The sequence below is a fragment of the Protopterus annectens genome, chromosome 10.part0, assembly GCF_019279795.1.
Source record: "Protopterus annectens isolate FY-2018-M chromosome 10.part0, PAN1.0, whole genome shotgun sequence".
In the NCBI taxonomy this organism is placed as follows: domain Eukaryota; kingdom Metazoa; phylum Chordata; order Ceratodontiformes; family Protopteridae; genus Protopterus; species Protopterus annectens.
Genome location: NC_056744.1, coordinates 1380495895 through 1380522528, shown reverse-complemented (window position 1 = coordinate 1380522528; position 26634 = coordinate 1380495895). Strand labels below are relative to the sequence as shown.

Genomic DNA, 26634 nt, shown 5'->3' with positions numbered 1-26634 from the left:
GAGGTTTTGAGAAGTGGACAGTGAACCTAAGCACTTTTATACGGGAGTGATCACTCAGGGTCTTTGGTAGGGTTTCAGGGTTATGATATTTGAAGGATTAGATACAAGTACCCATTCAATAAGAGTACTAGATGTGTGAGAGTTGTTTGTATGAGTAGGTTAGGAGATTAGCTGTGTAAAGCCATATAAATTAATATGAGTATTAGAGTTTGGATTACTGAGAGTTAACCATTTAATGTTGACATCCCCAAGGAGGATACTTTCATTGGGGATGTGCTGAGAAAAGTTATGAAAGAATATTTTTGAGCAGAGGAATGTTGTCTCCTGCAGGAATATAGATGGCTGCTAATGTGATAATGGTGTGGTCATTTATTTTAAGGTTAGCTGTAAGTAGTTCAGCAGGAGAACAGTATGGGATAGGTTTCAAAATACTTGTAATGGTGAGATGGTTGGAGGAGAGGATGGCAACACCACCCACTTCTTTGTTTTGGTGATCTATGCAGAGTATATTATAACCAAGGGGGAGAATGTCTTTATCAGAGGTTTGAGGTTTTAGCTAAGTCTCTGTCAGGGTGATGACATCAGGGGTGTTGAAGGCTATCCAGGCATGGATTTCACTAACTTTGTTTAGAATACTACTGGCATTCATAGAGTAAAAGGAAATATGTTTGTTTGGAGAGGATGAGTTTATTAAGTTGGGAGAGGTAGAGTTTATGCATGGTGGGGTGATGGATGGGCCCAGGATTTGGATGTATGTTTCCTGATAGAAGCAGGGCTACATGAAGTTGATAAAGTTTGAAATTAAATGGGTTGTAAGTCAAGTACTTGGTCTTGGTTTTAGATGCTAGAGAGTGAGGGGGAGAAAGTTTGATTTTAGGCAGAGAGATGTTCATGGAAAAGATAGAGGAGGAGATTGTAATAGAGTACTGCAGAGATGAGAAACAGTTAGTTTGGGGATTAATGGGATCTCTATAGACAGGTGGTAATGGAGTAGTACAAGACGCAAGAATGAGAAGAAGAAGTAATGGAGGCGAGAAGAAAATGGAGAGGGTTGCAAAAGCCATGGCCTAAGGTGAGGAAGTAGGATTGGGATGGAGTGAGGAGTGTGTAAGGGACTAGGAAAAGTAAGTTGTTGGACCTGTTAGAGAGCTGAAGTAAAATTTAAGTGAAACAACCTGTAGGGGGAGTAGGGAATATGTAGAAAGGAGGATTTGCAGCAGACTAAATTATGAAGTGATAAGTAGGGGAAGGTAAGGTATTTAGAAAGGTATAGCAGACAGGAAGGGGTGGAGTTAGGGGAGGAAGGGATTAGGTGGTTAGGTATAAAGGAAATTATATGGGGGGTGGGTGGGAGGGGAGCAAAGTGAGCACGAGCATAGTGAGGGTGAACAGGGTGGGATTGACCAGGAAGAGTCACCACAAGAAACAATCAGCAGGCCAAGAGGGAAAGAGTAAGGAGCTGAGAGTCAGCAGGTAAGTAGGAGAGGTGGGGAGGTGTAGACAGAGAAGGAAAAGATGTAATAGCGAGGTATACACAGGTATTTGCAGTAAGATAAAAACAGTTAAAAGGAATCCACAAACAGAAAAACAAAAAGAGTAGTGACTAACTTATAGATGGCAGAGAGAGAGAGATAGAGGCAAGGTTTCTAAACAGGTGAGTATGGGGGGGTGGCTCTCAGTGGTATGCATGTATCCTGTACAGTAGACAAAGCAAGACTACTTTGTGGTATGAGCTTAGAACATACTTTTAGTGCAAATTGGCTATACAATAGAGATCAGGCATAATTCCAGGAGTTGGAGCAGTATCAGTAAAGGTAGACGCAGTCTTGAGGGAAGACACTTTGCTTTAAAACCTAGGGAAAACAGGAGGGAAGAGAGTGTGTTGAGGGAAAAAACAAAAACAACAAAGGTACTATACATGCAACTACAGATAACAGCTAGAGAGGAGTTAGCTGAGATAAAATATGAAAAATACAGAAATAAATAAAATAAAGTACATATGATATTAACTTTACAGATTAGAGCAGCAACAATGTGAGACAAAGTTCAGTAACTTACTTCTGCTACAACACTTTCATATAAACAATGGTAAAAACTATTAACCATGATGTCTTAGTGTAAAACAACTGACAATAAAAATGTCTGCTGTAGTTCATGTAGTAAAACATGTGCCATTTTGTAGTTGAAATAATCAAACTAACTGAGATATGAGAATATAGCTAAACAGTATGGGGTGTGTAGGGTGAAGCCCCTCACTTTATTTTGTGCTTGATTTTTTTTTTTTTTTGCGGAGCAGCAATTTTTTTTTCAATGGGAAAAAAAATCACTGTTCCATGTCTTCGCTGTTTAGTGGTGTCGACCTTTCAAGTTCAATAAAAGAGCATTTGCTCTTTTCATCATTCGATAATATAACATAGACCCATATTCCCCATACTGGAAAATATTCTCTCTTACCTCTCTCAAAACATTCCAAATGAAACCATCCTCCTTGGGGACATCAATATAAACTGGTTAACTCTCTACCCACCTACCTCTACTTCAAGCATTAAATTACATGGCTTTACACAACTTTTCTCTACTCCCACCCATACTAACAAATCTTACACTAGCGCTCTTATTGACTGGATGTTAGTCTCAGATCCCCTCAAATATCATAACCCTACTGCACTACCTGACTCCATAAGGGATCACTCCCCAATAAAAGTTCTTAGGTTCACTCCTCATTTCTCCAGGTCGCACAGATATATAACTTGTCACAAACTATCAAACTTCTGCCCTGAGACTTTTATACCCTCCTCTCCAGAATAAATTGGACTCACCTGACCCAACTCCCCCTAGATGAGGCAGTTCACTCATTCAACCCAACCTTCCCAAACATTCTTAACTCACTTGCACCCCTTCGCACAGTGCATCTTAAACATATCCCCATGGCTGACCAATGCTACCCACACCCTGATGAAAACTAGAGATAAGATATGAAAATCATGGATAAAAACTAAGCTCCCCATCCACCTACAAAAATATAAAGAACTTAGAAAACTGACAAAAAACACATCAATAAAGACAAAAAAGACTTCTGTCATAACCCCATTAAGGTACAAAAGATCTAATCCCAAAAAATTGTGGAACTCAATCAATCAAATATTGCATCCTGGTAACCTTTCGTCTTCCAACCCCTGCCCTACCAAGACACCAGAAAAAGCAGCTGATATCTTCAAATCTTATTTTATTGAATCCATTTCTAAGATGATAAACTCTTGACCCCTCTACAACTCACAGTATAAATTCCACTGAGTCTTCTCCAGTACTAAACACTTCTAAAACCTTTATCCTACATCCTGCACTTACTAGCTATATCAAATCTCTACTGTCCAGACTAAAACCCTATTCTACATCGGGTCTTTATTAAAATTGCGAAGACGCATTATGGACACATAAACACCGAATGCACTAAACCGCAAATGGTCAAAACAGAGATTTCTTTCCCTGGGAAAGAAATCGCTAGTAACACACACACACACACACACACACACACACACACACACACACACACACACACACACACACACTCTATTTAAAACATAACTAAGTGGGGGGCTTTGCTGTGCCCCCCACACACCCCCTAACTAAATATACCAATTCCAAGATTGCACTACAGTGGGGTAAAGGGCAATGCTACGGCTCAGGCCAAGTGGCTGTTTTCCTTGGGAAAAAAATCGCTGGCCTGAGCCTTTGCTATTTTCAGACTTTGCTCTTTATGTGTCACTGAAGAGGAATTAGATGTAACGCCTCTTTGCAATTTTAATATAGACCCTCTACATCAGCTGATAATATTCCTCCTTACTTCCTTAAGGTAGCAGCTGACTCCCTAGCTGTCCCTGTATCTATATGATCAACAATTCAATCTTTGAATGTAAATTCCCTTCTATCTGGAAAGAATTCTACACTTTACCTGTATGCAAGGGAGGTACCTCCACTGATATCACCAATTTCAGACCCATTGCTATACTCTCACACTCTCAAAAGTATTGGAAAAATGCATTCATAAGCAAGTCATGCAGCACCTACTACAGGAAAATCTACTTACACCTACTCAACATGGCTTTTGCCCCATAGTACCACTACTGCTCTCTTATCATTCATTAACACTATTTCTCTGGTCAGAAGACAACAAGAAATTCATTTCCTGCTTTTTCTTTGATCTACCAAAAGCTTTTGATACAGTCTCCCACCCTCTTCTCCTGAACAAGCTGACTAATCTTAACTTCTCTATGTCTACTGTTGCCTGGTTCTCTAGCTATCTCACTGACCGACTACAGTCAGTGAGATGGCTGTATGCTCTCTGCCCTCCTCTCCCAGTTAGACTGTGTGTCCCCAAGGGTCTATTCTTGGCCCGTTACATTTCAATGTCTTTACTAATCTTCTCTATACTTCCTATCCTCCGTCTTCCCTTGTACAATACGCAGACGACTCTACAGCTATTACTATTGCTGACAATCCCTCTGATCTTATCTCACCCACTCAAACATCATTTAATTCAGTAGGAACCTGGCTCTCTAACAACCAGCTTATTCTAACCCTAAAAAACAAAGCTCCTACTTTTTAATTCCCAAAAACTATAACCACCTTAAACTCACTTTCTCTATACTATCACTCAGTAACACTCCTATCATCATGAAATCTAGTACAAAACTTCTAGGTGTCATTATTGATGACCAACTCAAGTTTGACTTGCATGTAAGTAACTGTATTAGGAGGACTCACCAAAAACTTGACCTCCTATGCAGAAATAAGAAGTTCCTTACTAGCAAAGCAAAAGTAACCCTCTCCCATGCTTACAGCTCTCAAATTCTAACAAATCTCAACTCCTCACTCTCAGCTAAATTAGAATCTAGATACAACAAGGTGGCCAGATTTGCAGCACACCAAGCCTACAAATCTCATCCTTGTCTTGCTCTAAAACCCTTAAACTGGCTAGAACTACCATACCAGCTTCTCCTCTCTCAGCTGCAGATTATTCACTCTGTACTATATCAGGCTTCTTACTGTCCTAATCTATCTTCTCTCATCTCTCTATACTCTCCAACTAGGTCTCTCCATATGTCTGAACAAGACTTACTGCAAATTTATAATCCTAAAATCAAAAGCGGCTGTATCCTCTATAGCTACTATCCTACTACCTCCTGGAACAAATTGAATTAGCAATTTGGTCACTTAAACAACCTAACCTGTTCAAATCAGTCACTAAAGAATATCTGAAAAATCACTGGATCTGCCACTGTACTCACCCTCCATAATCTACCTTCCTACTCCAAAAACAGCCCACTACCTGCCATACCATACTTTTAGTATCTACTTGATTTTATCTGCTACCTCTCTCTAGCATCCTTTATCTGGGCTAATACTTGTCATTTGAATGTTAGCAACTGAAACCTACCTAGATTGCTACTCAAATTGTGTATTCCCACCTTCTTTCTCATTCAAAACTCATGCAAATAACAACAGAAAGTTTGAAAATGTGCTCTACTGTAAAATTGTATTATTATTATTATTATTATTATTATTATTATTATTATTATTTACAGCTTCTATTTTACTTATATTGTACATGTGTGCATTCTCTGATTATTGTGTTTTTGCTTAGATTATAAAATTGTGAAGCATTTTTTCCTGAGATTGTTTTTTTTCTAATTATTGTTTATTTTTATACTTTTTATACTATGATTATAAAACTTGTGGAGCTTTTCTCCACAGGCCTCCACTGATAAAGGGACATTTCAGCTCAGTTGGACAATCCTGGTCAACAAATGTAAAATAAATAAATAAATAAATAAATAATCCAGACCAGTTTTCTGTAGGATGATCTCTCTTTGGAATAAGGAAGAGGGATTTTTTTGACACAGAACCAAGAAACAGATATAGCAGGGGTGCTAGCTACACTGGTGGAGTTTGCTATGGTCTCTTGAGTTAAGGCAAACCAAAGTAAAACATTGATTTTATCAGCTAACTCAGCACCCTCTGCACTGTGTGAAAAGGGTGACATATTCATTGTGTCCTGGAGTGGCACTATTCCTCTATTTTGTATGGTTTTCCACTCCAACTGATTCTTCCAAGGATTCCTCAAACAGTACCTTTTCCACAACTGGCTCTGGTCAGTTATGTCATCGAATGGTAATCTCCCGCTCAAGCTGTCTATCACTACGTTATGCAGAAATTCACAATGACCAGATATCTTGCTGCAGATCTCTGAAACATACTGCAACATGAAAACAAGGAAATTTAGGCAGAATAAGTGGAGATTGATCTGCCTGAAAGCATGCTCAGTGATGTTTCTGGCCTACAACAGTTCAGTCTCATAGTGTATATGAGCCATGTTCTGTGAGTTGCATATCAGTGTCATCAGCCATGATTATAATGCATATCTAGGACTGATAATAATGTCCTTGTTGGAAGTCACCCTGTACATATCTTGCATACCTTCTGCCAGTTGATGGAATGGAAACCTTCAAAGGTGATATACTGTTGTCCATGTAGACTAGGTAGGGCATTGATACAGTGTGGGTTAAATCAGAGGCTCTTAGAAATTCAGGAAAATGGTTTATATTGTAGATAGCCCCCATAGTGTCATTTTTCTCTTTTATGATCCTCCACATGCTGCACCTTAACATCAAAACACTGATGCCTATGATACACCCACCATGTCCTTTAATGTTCACTGGAAGGTCCTTGTAGCAATAGTTCTCAAAACTGCACATATCTTAGTGCCCACATGGATCAGTATTTCGTACATACCATGTTATTCCATATAAGGACAGTACTTGTCTATGAACTGTCATCTAGTGTCTGTCCAGATGTATTGAGTCATGGAGCTAGTGGTATATTAGGCATGGTCAGACCCTTCTGTGATGCAGACCATGAAAACATGTTCCATCATGGATATAGACTAGAAAGACTGGCGTCTAACATGTATTGCTGAGCTATCATGGCTGCTTCACTTAACATCATATCATGATCTCTGTTGTAGTTCACCAAGAAATCTAGAGGAATAGAACTATTGCCAGCTCTGTCTGAATGTGCAATTATTATACTTTTCTGAATCCCTCCATATATTGTTTTCCCTCACTTGCATTCACTGGGGACACACTACTGTAATATTACTCATTTCCATATCATTATATGGTCATTAGCAAATGATGCCAATTATGCAATTTCACCTGTTTGCACAATGGTGCTACCTGTGCTTTTGAATTAATCACAGTCTGTGAGCTGCTTCATTTCCTGCAGTTTTGTCTAGGGAACTATATTATTTGTTTCTGACTCCTGGCCAGTGTTTCTGATGTTTGATGTACAGTTTCTGCAGTGTGCATTGTTACTGATTTGGGGAGAACCTGTAACTTATTTCTATGTTATATATCTGCAGTTGCCATTTTTAGTTGTTTGATTGTTCTATTATTCCAGTAAAGATCAATTTTGTTAAAAAAAACATACAGCAGGGAGAGATGTTTTGTTGACAAATTAAAAAAGTGTAGGATCTGTACTGATCCTCCACATTTGTCTTTGTCATTATTAAATTCACTCATTTTATTGCTGTTAATATTAATTTGGTCTTGTAATACAAACAAGTACACCAGTACCTACAAAAATACACATGTATGTATGATATCATACAGACAAAGAAAGCATTTTTATGCATCATATTTTGATTAAAGAAGCACTGCTGTATCAGTTTATCTGTTTACGCAGCTGCATTTTCTATGAGGAAGCATTAAGTGCTATTATCAAGCTGCTGTCACTCTATCTACTGTGGCCTGCAAATCACCTTTATATGACAGTTAATAATTTGTTTTAGTTTCTTTTTTGGTTTTATCAATAGTATTCTCTATCTGTAAAACAGAACTATTAACTTTATCACAGGCTCAATTCACTGAGACCAAACTCATCGAGTTTGAGGTCCTTTCCGTGTGATAACTGCAAACTCAGAGAAGGGTGGTATGAAGTCCCTCACACTGGGGTTAGGGATGAAACACCTCTGAAACACTACACTGTAGGGCCCAGTTCCAAAGGGCTTGCTTTCAGTGTAACTGACCACTGACACTGAGAGCAGGCTGAGAACAAGTGTATTGGAATCTGGTCCCTATAGTAAGCTTGATTACAGACAGGCCATACATTGAAATACATCACTTACACTGGAAACAGGTCTTTCAGAATCAGGGCAGACTTACACAGAGAGCAACTCTTTTTGAATTTGGCTGTATGTTTTTCAAGCTTTCTGATGACTGAAACTCAGTGAGTTTCGTCTTGATGAACTGAGTCTAGAACAAGCTGTCATGTTTCTGCTAAATATTTATTGCTGTTTGCTAGCTGATGTCAACATCTCTTGTCTGTATTATGCTGCACTAATTTTTTGTTTATTAATTGTTGTCATGTATTTATTTGCTCATTATAAATGTGACTGTTAAATGTTGGTATGATGTATAACATTTAGCATATTATCTTTCTGAACATAGTGGTGCTTGTCTTCCCTTACTTTTGTTGTAAATTGTTATGATATAACTGAACATCTTGCTTATCGAAATATATATGAAGGTTGGAGACTAGATGGCCAACTGAGAGCAGAGAAATTTGAGAGCTCCATAAACTAGTATAATAATATAAGAAAATGTTATTATTTTCAAGTTTAAAATGTCAGAAATCTATAGATAAACTACTAAACTACATAAACATCATTGTTGGTGGAGATATACAAACATTTTCCTGTCAAGTAACTTGGAGATATATTGAGTCACTGAATATGAACAACTCAAGGAATTCTCATCCAGATGCTGCTTGACATCTACAGTACAGCAACTATCTTTGAAAATGGATGGTTTTAAAAATGAGTTAGAAAGCCTCGAATTAAATTCTCAAAAACAGACTGACACTCTTAAGGAACTATTACAGCAACACCATACAAAAATAACAAATATAGAGGCTTCTCTAAATGACATTGAAGAGAGACTCAAAGAGGAAGAATTCCAAAAAGAATTTTTGCTTAAACAGAATACATGGCTGCTTAACAAAACCGTTGACTTAGAAAACAAGGAAAGGAGAAACAACATAAGGATCTTTGGTCTGCCTGAAAACACTGAAGGAGAAGACATTGCATTCTTAACAACCTAGAGTAATGAATTTTTAGATTTGAAAGAAGGACTTTCATTTGGAATTGAAAGGGCACATAGAGCACTGGGGAAACCTGCTTCTAACTCAACAAATACTCCACCTAGATCAATAGTTATAAAATTTCTTTCATTTCTGGACAAGGAACTAATATTAAAATCTGCTTGGCGAAAATCACCCTTAAAATACAATCAATGCCTGATAAGTTTTGACAATGATTATTCTTCTAGAATACTAGAACAAAGGAAAAAAGTCTGGACAATAGTAAAACTGTTAAAACAAAACAACATTAAAGCACAGCTGGCCTTTCCAACCAAGATAAAAATACCTTTTGTCAATGAGATGAGAACCTTTAATGACTTAGAAGAATCTACTATATTCATCAAAAACAGCAACATAGTGTCTGTCTCAGAAGAAATGGAGTGGGTGGCCCCTACTCTTAAAAGAATAAAAGAAACAAATCCTTGGACTGATGCTAGAAAGAAGAAACAAAAAACTGATTCCAAGATAGCTGTCCCCCCAGAAAATAAACTCCTACAACTACATCTTTCAAAATATCAACTAATATGGTACATCACTTGTCATCTGTTTTTATTTAAAAAAAGGAGGGTTTCTTAAACAACTGAGAAACAGTAATGATTTATTCAAAATGTTCAAAGAGTCCAATAATTTTTCACAAGCAAAGGTAGGTCAGGATGGGCTACTACTTACGTTATATATAAGCCAAACAAAACAACATATAATACAAACATAGCATTTTCTATTCTCCTCCTTGAACTCAGTGAATACTTATCTTGGTCATTTTTCATTGTGTTTACTTATAATAATTTAAGTAATTAATTAACTAATTCAACAAGGTACCATTCATCAGAGTTCAGACTGAAATGTAACAAATCAACATCATATATAATAGCAGTAACAGTAGAGTGTTTTGAAAAAAAAATGTTGTCATGGAGAGTAATGCCTTCTTCAGTTAAAGTATGATTTAGAAATATGTATATCCTGGTTAAATAATAGTAACAAGCTCTTGGTACAAATGTCATCATTATTCTGTCTAAATATAGTTAATATCAATTATGGCAGGCATCACAGCTACGAGTGCTGTTTGATCAATCCTAATATGGTGTGCATGGATGCAGCTGTGTCTGGCAGCTAATACAAATATCATTATTATGTTGTCTAAACATAGCTAATATCAATTATGGCAGGTATCATAGCTTTGAGTGCTATTTGATCAATACTGATATGGTGTGGGTGGATACAGCCATGTCTGGCAGCTAGTACAAATGTCATTATTATTCTGTCTAAACATAGTTAATATCAATTATGGCAGGTATCATAGCTTTGAGTGCTGTTTGACATGGTCTGTGTGGATGCAGCTGTGTCTGGCAGCTGTTGTATGTTGCCATTTTCATCTCTTGGAAGCTATGGGACATGGCTTGTGATCGAGGTTTACTGATGCTTGTCTATTAGGAAGAGACATTGGTGTTTTAGCCTGGATCCAGGGGAAGGGGGTAGATAAAACTGTGATTTGGGATATTTTGGCTGAGAATACTTTGTTTACACATCTGCTGAGTGAGAGGTGGGAAGGCTGGAAAAATGTGTTATCTCTTGTTGTGGTGGCTTGTTGGGAGGTATTTTATTTATTTATTTTTTGATCTGTTTACTCCCCATTCTTTTCCTGGCTGCTGCCTCATTGAAAGGGATGGAATTTAGGCTTGAAGTTGCAGTGAAATGAAGCTTTGCTTCAGGTGCATCGTGAGCCTCTGGTATGCAGTACACAGACACACTAACAGAAACAGACACTCTCAGGTTGCTATGGTAAAGAAGACAGAGTGGCAATAATGCTTAACAGCTCTGAGGAGCTTCTGAAATGAGTCTCAGCGATGAATTTTTTAGTTAAAAAAAAAAAAAATATATATATATATATATATATATATATATATATATACACACACACACACACACACACACACACACACACACACACACACACACACACACACACACATAATAAAAGGGCTATTTTAAACCACATGCACACATATTGATGGTTTCCCAACACTTTGTTTAGCTCATTAAGGTGATTCTTGATAAAAAAAATAATAATAATAAGCGCAATTTTATATTTAAAATGTATTTTCGTCCAAACACATTAAGGGCTTACATAAGAGTGGAAGTCTGAGTTATTGTGAGAGACTAAGAGCACTTGGTCTTGTGGAGTACCCTTTGCAGTGGTGTGGGTGGTGAGTTTGCTCAGAAGTGTCGGGCATGTGGGGATAGCTGATTCTAGGGGTGTTTGGGGTTGCCGGGAAATACTAGAGAGTCATCAGATTTCCTTTGTGGAAATATCTGTGAAAATGGAAGGTGCATTGAGTGGTTCACTGGCAAAGTAGCCACTGCATGGAACAGGCTGGTAAAATGGAACAGGACAAATATTGGTTTGGATATTTTAAGAACAGCCTGGAAACACACCACATGATCTAGTGAATGGTATTCTGGCAAAACTGGATGGGCATTGTTGCCCGTGCTTGAAGTATTGATATATGTGTGTATGTAAGGATGGAAATATACTTATAACAAATAAGAAACTAGAAGGGTCTCAATTTAAAGTCTATGGACTGTAAAAACATAAAAAAAATGGAGCTTATAATAAGAATAAGCATTACAGCTTGTGGTCTCTCAAATAACTAAGCAACAGCCAAAAAAAAAAAAAAAACACAGATAGAAAATAGTTATGTATTGTATGATTTTAGTAAATCTAGACATAAAATATATAATCGTCATATAAGATGAAGCAGTCTGCTGAATTTAGATATTAAAGACAGAATTTAATAATATGGGCTTGTGTATAATAACACTACTGTCTTAACGTGTCATAAACTATATTGAACATCAATGGGGAGCATGATGATTTTCTTATATAAGTAAATATGCATAACAACTCATGTAATTCCTTTAACTTGAATTGTGGTTTTGTACCCCACCTTGACCATATATAATACTTAAGTGGTGACCAAGGTAAATAATGTTTATACATGACACCAAACTGACAAAGTTGTTCAAGAGAAACAATATCAGACTGAACTTGAAATGTCACAGACTGTAACAATCATATTCTGAACAAATAGTATTAAATTGACAGCAAACACTCAGTTTAATAACATGGGCGTATGTATAATAGCACTACTATTTTAACTTGTCATAAATGATATACACTATACTGAACATCAAGGGGAAGAAGCATGATGATTTTTTTCATAAGTAAATGTGCATAACAAGTCATATAATTGCTTTAACTTGAATTGTAGTTTTGTAACCCATCTTGACCATACATAATACTTAAAATAATAACATCGACCAAGCTGTTACCAAGGTAACTAATGTTTTATACATGACATCAAACTGACAAAGTTGTTCAAGGGAAACAATAGAAGCCTGAACTAGGAATGCCACAGAATGTAACACTCACATTTTGAAAAAATAGTATTAAATTGACAATAATCACTCAGCTTAACCTTTGCTGATTATACAAAATAGAATGTCACCATTTAAATCTAAAAACTTTCAGTATATGCCATAAAATGGCAATTTATGAATATGGAAAGGGAACCTGTAATCATTAATCACAATAAGTAAATTTGTTGTTTTTAACCTATAATTTCACTCATTTTATAATAAGAAATGACAGATATGAAAATCCTTATGTGTAGGAAATGGGGGGAAGAGGGATGCACTGATAATTAAAATCCAATAACTTTCATCAATGTTCCCATAAAACAAACTTGATGGTTTAAGTAAGTTAGTGACAAACAAAGTGATTGCTTAAATGCTGGCAAACAATAAAATGTAACTTCTGATATATCCAGTAAAATGCATTGTATTATAAACATTAGGTATAAATATTATTACCATCTATTTATATTAAGTAATATGTTTTGAAAGACTTCATCGATAAGGGTGCATATGTTACATAACTGTGTGCTATAATCTTTTACTGAGGTTTTATATATGATACATCCTACTTTACTATGATTAAATTGCTTGTCATCTACCTTTCATGTAAATATTAATTGTTTGTATAATAATTAGACATTTATATTGTATTAGACGTCTGTCTAATCTACAGTAGTACTATATCTGTTCAAAATAATATAAATGTTGCTTATTCGAATTACAAATATTCTCCATATAATTCAATTTATGGAGCTCAGATGTTCTGGATTGTCAAGGTATGAGTGATAATCTGATGAGCTTAGGTTTATCCATGAGATTAGGAATGATTTTCATTCCATGGCTAGTGCAGATCTTAATTTTGTTAACATTTATTAATTCAAATTTGTTATTTCACAAAAACATTTTTAGTATGCCTGACCAAAACATTACTTTACTGTAAACACTCAAAGTATAAAACTGATAATTTCCTTTAAAAACTCAAACATATACTTTATAGTTAGCAGAGGAAATGTTTAATAGTCACAATAAAACAAAAATGCATAGTCTAAATAACCTAAGATGGATTTAACTCTATTATCTTTAAATACCAATGACTTAAACAATCCTAGCAAGAGATCAAATCTATTGAAATATTTAAAACTGAACAAAGCACAAAGTGTCTTCCTTCAAGAAACTAATTTCAAAACAAATGACAATTACAAATGGAATCTTAAGGAATATATGATATTGGTGCAATGCACTTATAAGGCAATGACAAAAAGGGGTAACAATTTTATGGAAAACAAATGTGGTTACCCAGAAATCATTTATAAGTATGAAGATAAAGAAGGCCTTATGGCACTAGTAATAGTCAAATATAATAGCAGAATATGGACCCTAGCCAATCTATACTGCATTCCAGGCATTGGAACAGGAACTGTTAAAAAACACTTGGATTTCATTTCCAATAATTATAAAGGCAACTTAATATTAGGAGTTGATTTTAACTGCATATTTGATATTTCTGAAACTACAAATAAAAGACAGCTGTGTACATCTGCTGTATCAAAAGCTCTAAACAAGTGGCTAGAATCATTTTGTCTTGTAGATGCTTTCACATTTAAAGAAGATAAAGCTTTGTTGTTTTCCCATCAAGATTACAGATTTGGTACCCAAACTAGAATAGATAAAATATTTGCTGCCATAACTTACACTTTAAAATTATTAATTTCTCAATCACTCCCTTCCCCTTTTCAGACTACAATTCATTGATATTAAAACTTCAAAATGGGTACAGACCATTAATCTTTAACTCCAGGAATTCCAGCATATATAACTAAAATTAGAGTTCAAACTCTGGTTATTATCTGAATTACAGTTCTTCGTAGATATTAATCACACCACAGAGATAAATAAATAATGATATGAGACTCATTAAAAGTTTACATATATGGTAAAACCCTAACTTGCTATAAAATAAGAATCAGAGAATGGGATTCTGAATTATTAGATCTGCAATCCGAAATTTTGTCAGTAAAAGCTGAAAAAAATCAAAATCATTTGGAGATGAAAAAAAGTAGAAGTATTAAGCAATAAATACAACAAAATTCCAACACATAAAACTAGTTTAGCTTTAGAAAAAACTAAAAATTAATATTAATATGGCCACTTCTCCCAAATATCTACATAATTTATCCACAAGAATCAAAATACAGTCAAAAACTAATAACATTAAAAGTATCTTCCATTAAAAGAAAGGGAAAATGTCTCGAATATAGGTGACATTCTTGATGCCTATAGAAATCACTATATGGAACATTTCCAAAAAGAAAATATACATATCGATCAATTAAATCTAAATGAAAAATGTTCTAATATAAAAAATACCAGAAAAATGAAAACTAGATCTGCAAGCACCCATATCGTACAAAGAAATTACAGATACAATAAAAGAGGGTACAAATAATAAAGCTCCAGGTATAGATGGCATAATTATGGAAATATATAAACTTTCTCCTTCACAGATATTATCCCTCTTCCATAAAACTCTATTAGAAATTCAGTCACAAGCTTTAATAACACCCTCTTGGAGATATTCCTTAATCACACCAATCCTAAAGGAAAACAAATCCCCAAACCTCTGTACCTCATTTTTATTTATTTTATTTATGTTACATTTGTTGTCCTTGAAAGTCCAACTGGATTACAAGTCAATTTTCAATAGAGGCCTGGGTAGAAAAGCTCCAAGAGAACATTTTTACAGAACATAGTTTTAAGGACAGATTATTGGCATACAATTTTCATAGAAGAGACTTTAACATACATATTAACTAGCAGATAGGATACATTCATTCTCTAACAAGTCAATTTACTATATGTCTTCTCCTGGTTTTGGTTGAGAAGAACAGACATTTGACATACAGTTTTCATAGAAGAGACTTTAACATACTCATTACCTAGAAGACAGGATATATTCATTCTCTAACAAATTGATTTACTAAATGTTTTCTCCTGGTTTTAGTTGAGAAGGATGATAGTTTGACATATAAACCTATATCATTATTAAATAATGACTATAAGATATTTATGACAATATTAACTAACAGAATGAAAATACCAGTATCCAAAACAATAAATAATAATCAAACAGGATTTATATATCATAGACACACACTTGACAATATTAAAAGGATAATTTATCTTATAAATTATGTTAATAAAGGAAATAAAGTAACACTCATAATTGGCTTAGATATAGAGAAAGCCTTTGATTCCCTAAATCGGGACTATTTATTCAAAATCCTAATGCTATTTTGATTTCCCGCATCCTTTGTTCATCTCCTAAAGAATATATATACAAATAATTTTGCAAATGTCAAGTTAGGTCCTTTTACCTCTGAATCTCTACATATAACAAAAGGCACTAAACAAGGATGTCCCATGTCACTGATTTTATTTGCTCTGGCTATTGAAATATTGGCAGATTCAATCCATAACAATATAAAATCAAAGGAATAGATGTTTATGAACAATACAATTCTAAAATGCTATTTGGTGATGACATATTACTAACATTATCTAATGCAAAAGAGACATTAGAAGAATTAGATATATTAATTGACAAATTTCACATGACTTCATGACTCCATTTCAATAAATAAAAATATTTTTTTTTGTTTTTCAATAAAAAAGAACTGCAGACTAAGGGGATCACATCATAGGGAAACAAGAATCTACCTTAAAATATCTAGAAATTGAGTTATGCAAGGATAATAATAAATTAGTCTCAAAAAACTACAATAATATCATCAATACAATTAAAATCTCTGTGGAAAAATGGAACAAAATAATATTAACATTTGAAGATGGACTGCAGTTAATAAAAATGGTTTTACTGGCCAAGATCCTATATATAACCTCTGCAATACAACTGTTACCAGAAAGGAATATACTTAAAGAAATAAATTCATGCCTAATACATTTTTTATGGTTTCCCAAAAGAAACAGAATAGCTTTAATACATCATATCAGACAACGGAAACAGGGAGGATTAAACTTTCCTGATACAGAAACATATATAAAAGCATCAATATCTAAAACAATCTCAGATTGGATAAGTCCAAATTACTCTACAAATTGGAATTACTAACTGTAATATCAATAAATTAATTTGATTTACAAAAAAATTCAAATAACAGATACAAACAATTTGGCATGTCACTTATGTATTAGTATGCAGTATAACATAACTAAACCAACTAAACCTCATATGATTAATTATTACATTGACTCATTTAGGAAAATTATTAATGCAAATATAGATTTAAAAATCTGGTTTGATCTTTTAACACCATTTATAGTCACAAAGAACTTTCCACATAAAATATATGGAGAAATTATTAATTCCTGGGAACAGAAATGATTTGTTTGTTGACTCCAATATATCAAAGAACTAAAAGTTTTAGATATGCAAGTAATAAAAACAACATACAAAATTCCACAACAGGACTGGATAACTTTACAGAGTATTCTGTCATATTCACAAGTTTAAGTAAAATAATTAACAATTCTTCATTTAAAAAAATACCTAAATTTACGAAATACATATATGAAATCATATATAATGACTTTGACATGGGAAACAGTATTTCAAAATTTTACAAAATATTGATAAACTATAAAACAACACCCAAAACCTCATATTGGAAATATATAACAAAAAGACACTCAGTGCGGTTAACTGAAGATATTAAAACAAATATCTTATTATTGATAAAATATACATCCTTTACACAATACTGGAAAGTTTTGAATTGGAAATGCTTGCACAGAGCATTCTTAACCCCAGACAGAATCAGTAAAATTAGTTCCTTCATAAAAGGAGTATGTTGAAGATGGGAGCAAGTACACAATGCAGATTGGAACCACATTTTCTTTGATTGTGTTAAAATTAAGCCATTTTGGAAAGGTATTAATAACTTTCTACAAGCTTTATTTAATGAATCATTTTATTCAACTAAAGCTCTTGTATTATTAAATGTGAACGAAGGTCCTCATTTGAATAGGTCAAACATGTATCTAGTATGGGCTATAGTTGCAATTTCAAGGAAGTGTATAACAAGAAGATGGAATACAAACACAATACCAACTTTGGAAGAGTTCTACAGCCTACTGAAGACCACAGCATTACTGGAAATTAAAATTAAAGAGCTAAGAATTTATCCAAAGCCATTTATCAACAAGCCTTGGGGAAAAGTCTTATTGTTGATTGACACTATACAATAATTGATCAGACACTCTGATAATGGATTGGACATACTTATAAAGTAACTGCATACATTAAGATCTGTTATAGTGTCAGGCTAATGTAAATAGTGTACATAGCTATTTAAGATGTTATGTATAAATACTATGGAATTCATTCAAATGTATTTGAAAAATAAAAAAAAAGTTTGAGAAAAAATATATATGAAATGCATCTGGTCAAGCTCTGAAGAGAATGACAGCAACACAACAAATTACTGGTTCAAAACTGGGCTAATTTCTTATAAACCAAATGTGGTACGTATATCAACCAGCCAGCTAATTCTCACTGACATATTTATTTAATCTAAAAATAAGTTTGATAAATAATAAGAGGAAATAACATTTCTGGTTAAACATCCATCAGTACAAAAGCAGTAACCTGGAAGTAGTTCAAGTGATGTAAAGTTCCATACCCAAAAATACAAACATCAAACAAGTTTTTAATTAAACATTTTTATTATATTGCTTGGAAGGCAAATTATTACCAAGACCTTCAGCTGTATGATTTGCACAAGATGCTGAGCAGATAAATGGCACTTCCCAAAGTGAAACATTTACTGGAGCCTGTCTCCCATATAGGGATAGTCTACATGTTTCTACAATCCAGACATTCATCACCTACACAGCAAACACAACCAGCTATAATCAAGTTAATGAAGTATACAGATAAATTACTAATGTTCGCAATGTTGTGAAAAAGTAACCCCAATAAATATAAAGGTTATGAGTTAAGGAAGGAAAATGATTTTTCTACAAGATTGCTGTGAAAAAGGACAGAAACCTGGTTCTGGCTGAAACTGCTTCAAGTAAAAAAACAAACAAAAATATTCCTACCCAAGTACTTTAACCAACTGAAATAAGAGTGACTACATGATATTTGAAAATGTTGAAAAAAAAGCTTCAAACCGTCAAGAAAGACAATGTTGAAAACTCGAGAATATTGAGTGACTTCTGAGCAGTCTTAAGAGAACACCTAACTGTGATGCTGGTAAGCAGTGAAGTTTCAGACAAAAAGCTTCTGGAACACTGAGCAATTTCACAACAGAGCTCTAAATAGTAGCACTAATGATGAAGAGTTCCTGAACAATGCAAATCTAATCTTTTTTTTTTTTTGTCAGATTAAAGATACCAGCATTTGCTAATTTTGTTAACTGGATTTGAGCACTGATCAAATTTGACCATTTGAAGTTTTAGCCCACATTGCATGCATAGTGAGAAGCATAAAAGTGAGATTAAAGGTATAACTGAAGTATACAGCATAGTGACATAATGTAACAAAATACATACTCATATTAACAAGAAGATTTAAAAAGAAGTAGGATCGGGAGTATACAATGCATACTGCAGATATTATAGATGAAGTAAATGTGATCCAGCCAAAAGAACAGACATAGTTTATACAAGTAAGGAGGGAAACTGTAGCAGTGAAAACAGTATAAATTGCAGATTACTAAGAGCTGCAATAGAAGGGCTAATAATAGGAGAAGTGGTTATTAGATATATAGCATAAAATAGATAGGGCCAATGGGAAAGCAGGGAGTATGATCTTATATGTTGGCGAGAGTAGGAGATTTAGCAGCAAAGGTTTTCTGGAATTCATGCAACAGTGCAAGCACAGGAGTTAGGTGACATTGCCTTATGTTTGCTGAGATGTGAAACTGATGGATTAAACATCTGACAGAATTAAAATATTTTTGTAATTTAATTATTTTTCAAGTTATAAGATAAAAGCTTACAATTTATTTAAATATTTCAGCTTCTTCACAGGCAATGACTGACGGTATCCACAATTCTTAAGAGCTTTTAAAAATATACTGATATTCTGGAATTGGAACAAAAGCTGCAAGAAAGTTTAATAAAGGCTGTAGTCCAGGGAGGTCCCCATGATAACTTATTTATAACATAGTCATGACAAGTTAACAGACATATAGCTGCAACATAATCAGCACACTCTGCATTATCAGAAGAAAGGCTGGAAGGAAGCACTCAGGTTCACACTTTCTTCATGGTTTAATGGCACAAGTAGTAGATGAGCAAAACACCAAAATGCTGATAACACTCCAAATACGTTTTCATTCACAAGAACTTCATAGAAGATTCTTTTGCTCATCTACTACTTGTGCCATTAAACCTTGAAGAAACTGTGAACCTGAGTGCTTCCTTCCAGCCTATTTTTCTTCTGTTATTGGTGGTTACTGTGGTTGGAATCCCCATTTTTCAACACTCTGCATTATACTTATTACTCACCAGCACATGAAATTATAGTTGTGCTCACAAATTTTACATTTTAAGCTATTTATATGATGATAATATATTTTGCTATTCTTTAAAACTAGTGCAAGTTTCTATCATCTATAAACTCTACAAACTCATCTTGCTAAAAGCAAAATATTAGCTAATGCCTCTCTTCTGCTTTTTCTTTAAATATCCAATTTTGAGACATGCCTTAGAACATCTTTTAATGACTTATAATACTTTTTAAGTTATTTTAATGACACAATCTAAACTTAGAGGAGCTATGCTGTTTGAATCCAGTCTAAGCACTTTACACTTGAATTCAAGAAATATCATCACTTTTAAAAACTAGATAAGTAAAATAAAGCAATGATGTAAGCTTAATTAATCATACCTGTTTTTTTCTCAAATAAAAACTGTAGAAAATGTCATTTGATTAAAACAAGCATAACATTTGCTGTACACACAATTTAAAAAAAAGTAACTTACATACTCCATACTTCCAGAGACATCAAGCACTAAACAAACAACTCTGTCACCAGCTTGCAGCAGTGTCACCATGGGCAGTGGTGGAGAACTAGTCATTGGTGTGGTGTCTTTAAGGTCTTTTGAATTGCTGATCACATCCCATGTGCTTCGATAATTGCACATTAGATTCTGTAGATTTGGAGCTTCAGAATTGTGTGATTTGTCATCACAGAAATTTGCTACCTTGGAAAAGAAAAAGAAAAAAAAACAACTTGGTTTAATTAAATTATTTTTGAGTGGTGCATTTCACAGAACATGACTAGTAGCCAAACACTTCTTTTTTTCAAATCTGTCTCCCCTCAAGCAACACCTCTCAGTCCATTTAAATCTGTATTTTGTTTTTAAAAAAGCTGAGTAGCATACCATCTTCCAAATTACAACATTTTATTTGTTACAACATTACATTTAGCCCATATTCTTTTGATTTCAGATAATTAATGCAACTTTAAATGTGTCATTAAACATTGTATTAGAATTTGTTTTGTTTTTTTCTTTTGAAAAAAAATGTTATTCAAACAACATTTTACTGCACTTAGCATGATAGTTTTGAAAATTTGCATCTGAAAACTTTGTATTATTATGTGTGTAGAAGGGTTTATTCTAACAATGGGAAAATAGCCTTCCTACTGATGCTGCTGGTAGTCGAACAGGCTGGAGGGAGTGTTACCTAGCACACTGCACACTTCTACAACTGCCTTTTGTTTTGCTGTTCCCCACGACCATCAAGCCCTTGTACTCTGTTGGCCTGTTCATTGCTTCAAATACCATAGCCTGTTAAGGAAACATGAATAAGAAGATGAGAGTCACAGAACAGTGCTGTCATCACAAGTGATGATAGGATGATTTTTTAAATGCATCTAAACTTCACCCTCACCTATGCCTTGGCAGTGCTCAGTGGGAGGACACAAAATGACTACAGTATAGGGATATCACTTGCTCATGTAGGTGACATGACCCCTCAAGTCAGCTGTACCTTGTTGTAATCAAAAGGCATCTGCCAGTCTGTTATCTCTGTTGCAGATTCTGTGACAGTGCTTATGCCATCAAGGCACATGTTCCCTCCACCCTCATGCCTTAGAGGAAGAAGTGAGTTAGCAATGACTCTTCATTTCCTAGTAGGTCAGCCCCACCAGTCCTTGAACCACTAGCTTGACCCAGGTTGGCAGAGTTACAGCAAACAGCCCCATCTATCCATTACATGGAGTCAGCAATACAGTACCTTGAGAATGAAGATACTACAAGTGCACTAGAGCATGGTATATACATCATTGTCCCAAAAGGCAGCACCTACAAAGCATGAACTATTAATATGTTATCCATTTCAGAGAATTCTCTTAATTGAATTCATTAATTTGCAGTTAGAATGATGATCCTGGTTCAGCCCAAGAGATCAAATTAGAGATGTAGTAGTGATTACTAATGTTGAGAACTTTGAAACAGTCACACAGTAGTAGTTATTTACTATTTCCAAATATAAAGATACAAATGTAAAGATGGAATGACTGGGACATTTTCATCATCAGCCTGGAGTTATAAAAGATCAAATCAGAAACACAGTGTTAAGTGCAAACAATATGAAACTAGAACAATCAAACACAATTATTTATTTATACATTTTGAAGAAAAGTTGCACCATATCAAAACAGAAGCTATACAAAGACTGGCAATTACATTCTTGTAATTGACTACAATATTTACATTTGTAATATATACAGTGGTATTTCAAAAGTGAAAGGATAAGTGCAAATAGAGTCAACCTTCAACTGCAACTGAGGTAAAAATAAATCAACAAATATAAAACAAAACCCTCAAAAGGAGGAAACAAAAGACCTCAACTCAGATAATGTTTTTTTTAAATTAATTTACTGAATGCATCCCTCCAAAAATATGTTGTTAAAATTGTGGAACTTCTCACCGCACCTCAATTGAAAAGTTATTTTTGCCAAGTCAGACCTTCTCAATAACAAATGGAAATAAATACAAATTAATTAATAATGGACTTTATCATAATAATGAAAACTAATAATAAAACTAGTCTTTTATATAATTAGCAAAACCATCATGTGATAGTATCCAGTACTGAAAATACAAGGTTTTTTATCCCCAGCATTGTTAGAGTCCTTTTGCTCAACTGCAAATTGATGTGTTATAAGAAATGATGATTTTCAATACTGGAAACTGTTCATTTGACTGAAAGAAGAGGAGGAGATTTTTGTGTCTAGAAAAGTCATAAATGGAAAAAGCTGTTAAGAGATCAGACAGCACATCAAAACAGCAACACTTATGGTCTGAAGTTTCAAAATTAAAGTCAGTATGAGGAATCAGAATTCAGACTTTTTTTTAGTGCTGGATGCTGTTCACTCTACTCTAAGAGATGGAGACTTTGAGACATTAGTTGTAGAAAGGGGTTCAATGTGGCAGTCAGAAGTTAATGGAGACAATTTAATTTTCATGAATTATGTGATCAATAATTATAAAAAGTTTTTTTTCTTTTTTAACAGAGACTTTTAAGATTAACTGGATTATCATCTGACTTCTGTCACATGATAATTTCACTAACTATGCAAAGGAGTGATTTTATTTGTGATATTATTCTGAAGAAGTCCATTGTTAATAATGTCTTTTTAGACATGAGTTAACAACTTAATTATATTGGATGTTGTAATAGTTTGAGTTTTAGAACTAAGATGCAATGATTTCATTCTCAGTTGATTTATTTGGGTAGCATTAGCTCTATCCTGTTTGAGCAGGAGGGATCTATAGTTTCAGAATTTACCAAAAATCCACTCCTGTCTGTAGGTAATGGATGATTTACCCACAATTGATATAGTCTGTTCATGATGGAAAAATCAGAGTAATCCAAGTAATCACATGAAGCCAATCAATAATAAATCCTGCATTGCCCACACACATGAGCAGATTATTGCTTTCATACAATGACACTATTGAAAAATAAATTTTTTATCTTTTTTAATATAAGATCATTGTATGATGACACTTCAGTCTTCTTAGTATTGGACAGCATAACCTTCTTCCTTGTCTGAGATGGTTTAAGCAAAAAGTGTCAAAAACAAAATGAAACAGTTACGTAAAACCACCAGAATTTATTGCAGCAAAGCTTTCGGGTTCCCCCTACCTCAGTGCTCAGGAACCTGAAAGCTTTGCTGCAATAAATTCTGGTGGTTTTACATAACTGTGTTCCATTTTGTTTTTGATATTTGGATTTTGTGTATTGAACACAGTGTATCACATTGTTTCTCTTTACTTGTTAAACAAAAAGTGCACATGCATTCAGCATTTACCTTCCAATGCTTGCTTAGAATAATTAAGTTTCTGATGTATTTCTTTTTATCTTAGTCAGACAGACAAACAGAAATAATAAATACTAATACTAAATCATACAATCTAAAGGATAAGTTGATATGGTACCATTAATGCTACTCTCCTGGAGTTGTTTTCTTGGACTACCATGTTTTAGAAGCTAGGACTGAGAAAGAGTGGTTAGTTGGATGGAGTTTATTTCAGATGGTTTTGAAGTTGGAAAAAGAAGGAGTCAGTGATCTAAAATGCTTGAATTTTTGTTTATCAGTTTTTGTCAAACGTCTGGCAGCAAAGAAGGTGAGGGATCTGATATTGAGGAGTGTGGATACAAGGAAAGCTATAGTAGTGTTGTTCTATGTTTTACTTGTAATCATTTAGCCTTGACACGGTGGTGCAATGATGTTCTCTTAGTGGTAAGAGGATAATAAATCTGCATATAGATTATGTTATTATTATTTAAAAACATACAGAAAAGTGCACAGACTGAAGGAAGCAGCTTGAAGAAGACTGCATGAGAGATTAGAAAATTAAGTACAGCAAATGGGAGGGGGGCACCAACACAAACACTGAGAATCCAAAGCACTTCTGGAAATCAATCACTCAATCAATCAATCAATCAATCAATCAATCAATCAATCAATCAATCAATCACTCAGCCAATCAATCAATCCTAAAAAATTAACCCAATCCCAGTTCATCCTAATCAATAGCTCCCAAAACACTACTTCATGCTTTATAAATACAGTATCCTCAATCCTACAAAACAAAACTACTACAAAGCCAGACAGCCCATTCTAATTACTGAAGGCATAACAGACCTTCACACTCACTCCACTGATAACATCTACAATAAAAAAATACCTGCCCATCCTTAAGACAACAACCACTGCCATTGACCAGCTTCCATACAAATATGTCAAACTCACTGCAGATAGCCTTGCATATTGCATCTTGACTCAAATAAACCACTCTATCCAAGAAAAAAAAAATGTCCCCACCTTATGGGAAGAATGCTATATAATACCTGTTCATAAATATGGTTCATGAACCAAGCTCATAAACTATAGACTAATCGACATTCACTCACCCTTATGCAAAATCTTATCCAAAAACTTACAACATATATTACTTCTCTTAAGCTCCTTTTTCCCTCACAGCATATCACAACCACTGTCCTTCTATGTTTCACAGATATAATAAATAACCATACAAATTAATGTCTTCTAACTTCAGTCCTATTTCTGGATCTATCCAATGCATTTAAAACAGTCATCAAATTCTCCTAACTAAACTCCTCCTATGGGCTAACGCCCTCCTCAATTAACCATTTTTAGATGCTTCACTAACATGTCCCAAGCAGTGAAATGACAAGATTATTTTTCCTGTTTCATCCATATGTTCATTAGTGTCCCAGAAGGCTCAATAGTAAGAACTCTACTGTTATTTTTTTTTTTATCAATGACCTAAACACAGGAGCCAAAGAGGCCACCATAGTACAGTATACTGATGACTCCACTTACATGTGTGTTTCAGGGACACTACCTATGTTCTAATCACTCACCCAGAAATTTTTCCCATCCATAGAAGCTTGGCTCAACAACTCACAACTCCTTCTAAATCCAAATAAAAACTAAATTGCTACTGCTTACCCCTTGACTCTCTCTCCTCCCAAACAACTTACTTTTTTTATGTTGTCATTCAACAAGACCAATATAGAACTGGTATCCCACTACATCCTGTTAGGTGTGATTGTAGATGACCACCTGAAATTTGGTCTCTACCTTCATCAAGCCATAAAGAAGACAGACCAAAAGATAGGCTGTCTCAGTAGGGGGAAAACACTATCTTGCTGACTCTGCTAGACAAAACATAGCCACTTATTTTCTACTCCCCACCCTGTTATATACCTGGGCTCTCCAAACCAAGCTGAACTCCTCTCTGTCAGCCAAACAATACTACAATAAAGCAGCCAAATTCATAACCCATCAATAAAATAGATCACATCACTGCTTCTCTCTAAAACAACTAATTGCACAGCCCTGAAAAATTCCCACCTCTTCACTCCATCATTCAGCCTTACACTACTAATACACTTTTACACTCCACTGAAAAAAATCATTACACTCCATAACTAAATCTAACAACAATGCAGGATACTCCCTGTATTCACACTGCATTGCTAATAGCTGGATACCATCCCTCTCCACTTAAGGACAGTCTGACACCTGATGAACTTTAAATGCCATCTGAAGCAACACCTGATAGATAAAGGACTCTTCACCACCGCTGGTTAAATGGTTTGTGCATTAACTGTCTGTTGCACAAAATTAAATGCACTATTATCACAACTATATCCCTCCCCATCATCTCATCTACTTTACCTTCATTGTGCCTCCTCCCCTCCTTCCTTCTTTGAGCTGCTGTAACTATTTATCTTATTTTCCCACATTCTACATTTTAAACAAGTCTTTAAAGTAACAAATATTCTTACCTAAAACCTGGCAATCTATGCAAACTGATGATATTGTACTGCATTTAACTCCCTGTATTTAAAAAAATATATGCATGTACAATCTATGTAAATGGCATTTTAACTGAAACTATTTGTAAGTGCTGTAACTGATGTCAAGGATTTCTAAATAACAGAACTGC

The 26634-nt window shown here is 34.5% G+C and overlaps 1 protein-coding gene across 1 annotated transcript in view; it reads right to left on the bottom strand.

The window, feature by feature from the left end:
• LOC122813606 (calcium-activated chloride channel regulator 1-like) overlaps positions 1-26634 on the bottom strand; it is a gene marked incomplete at its 3' end in the record, with an annotated part of 1902671 nt that overhangs the window by 628412 nt on the left and 1247625 nt on the right. The window contains 1 exon segment of the mRNA XM_044086018.1: positions 20623-20844. Coding sequence (XP_043941953.1) covers positions 20623-20844 — 222 coding nt within the window.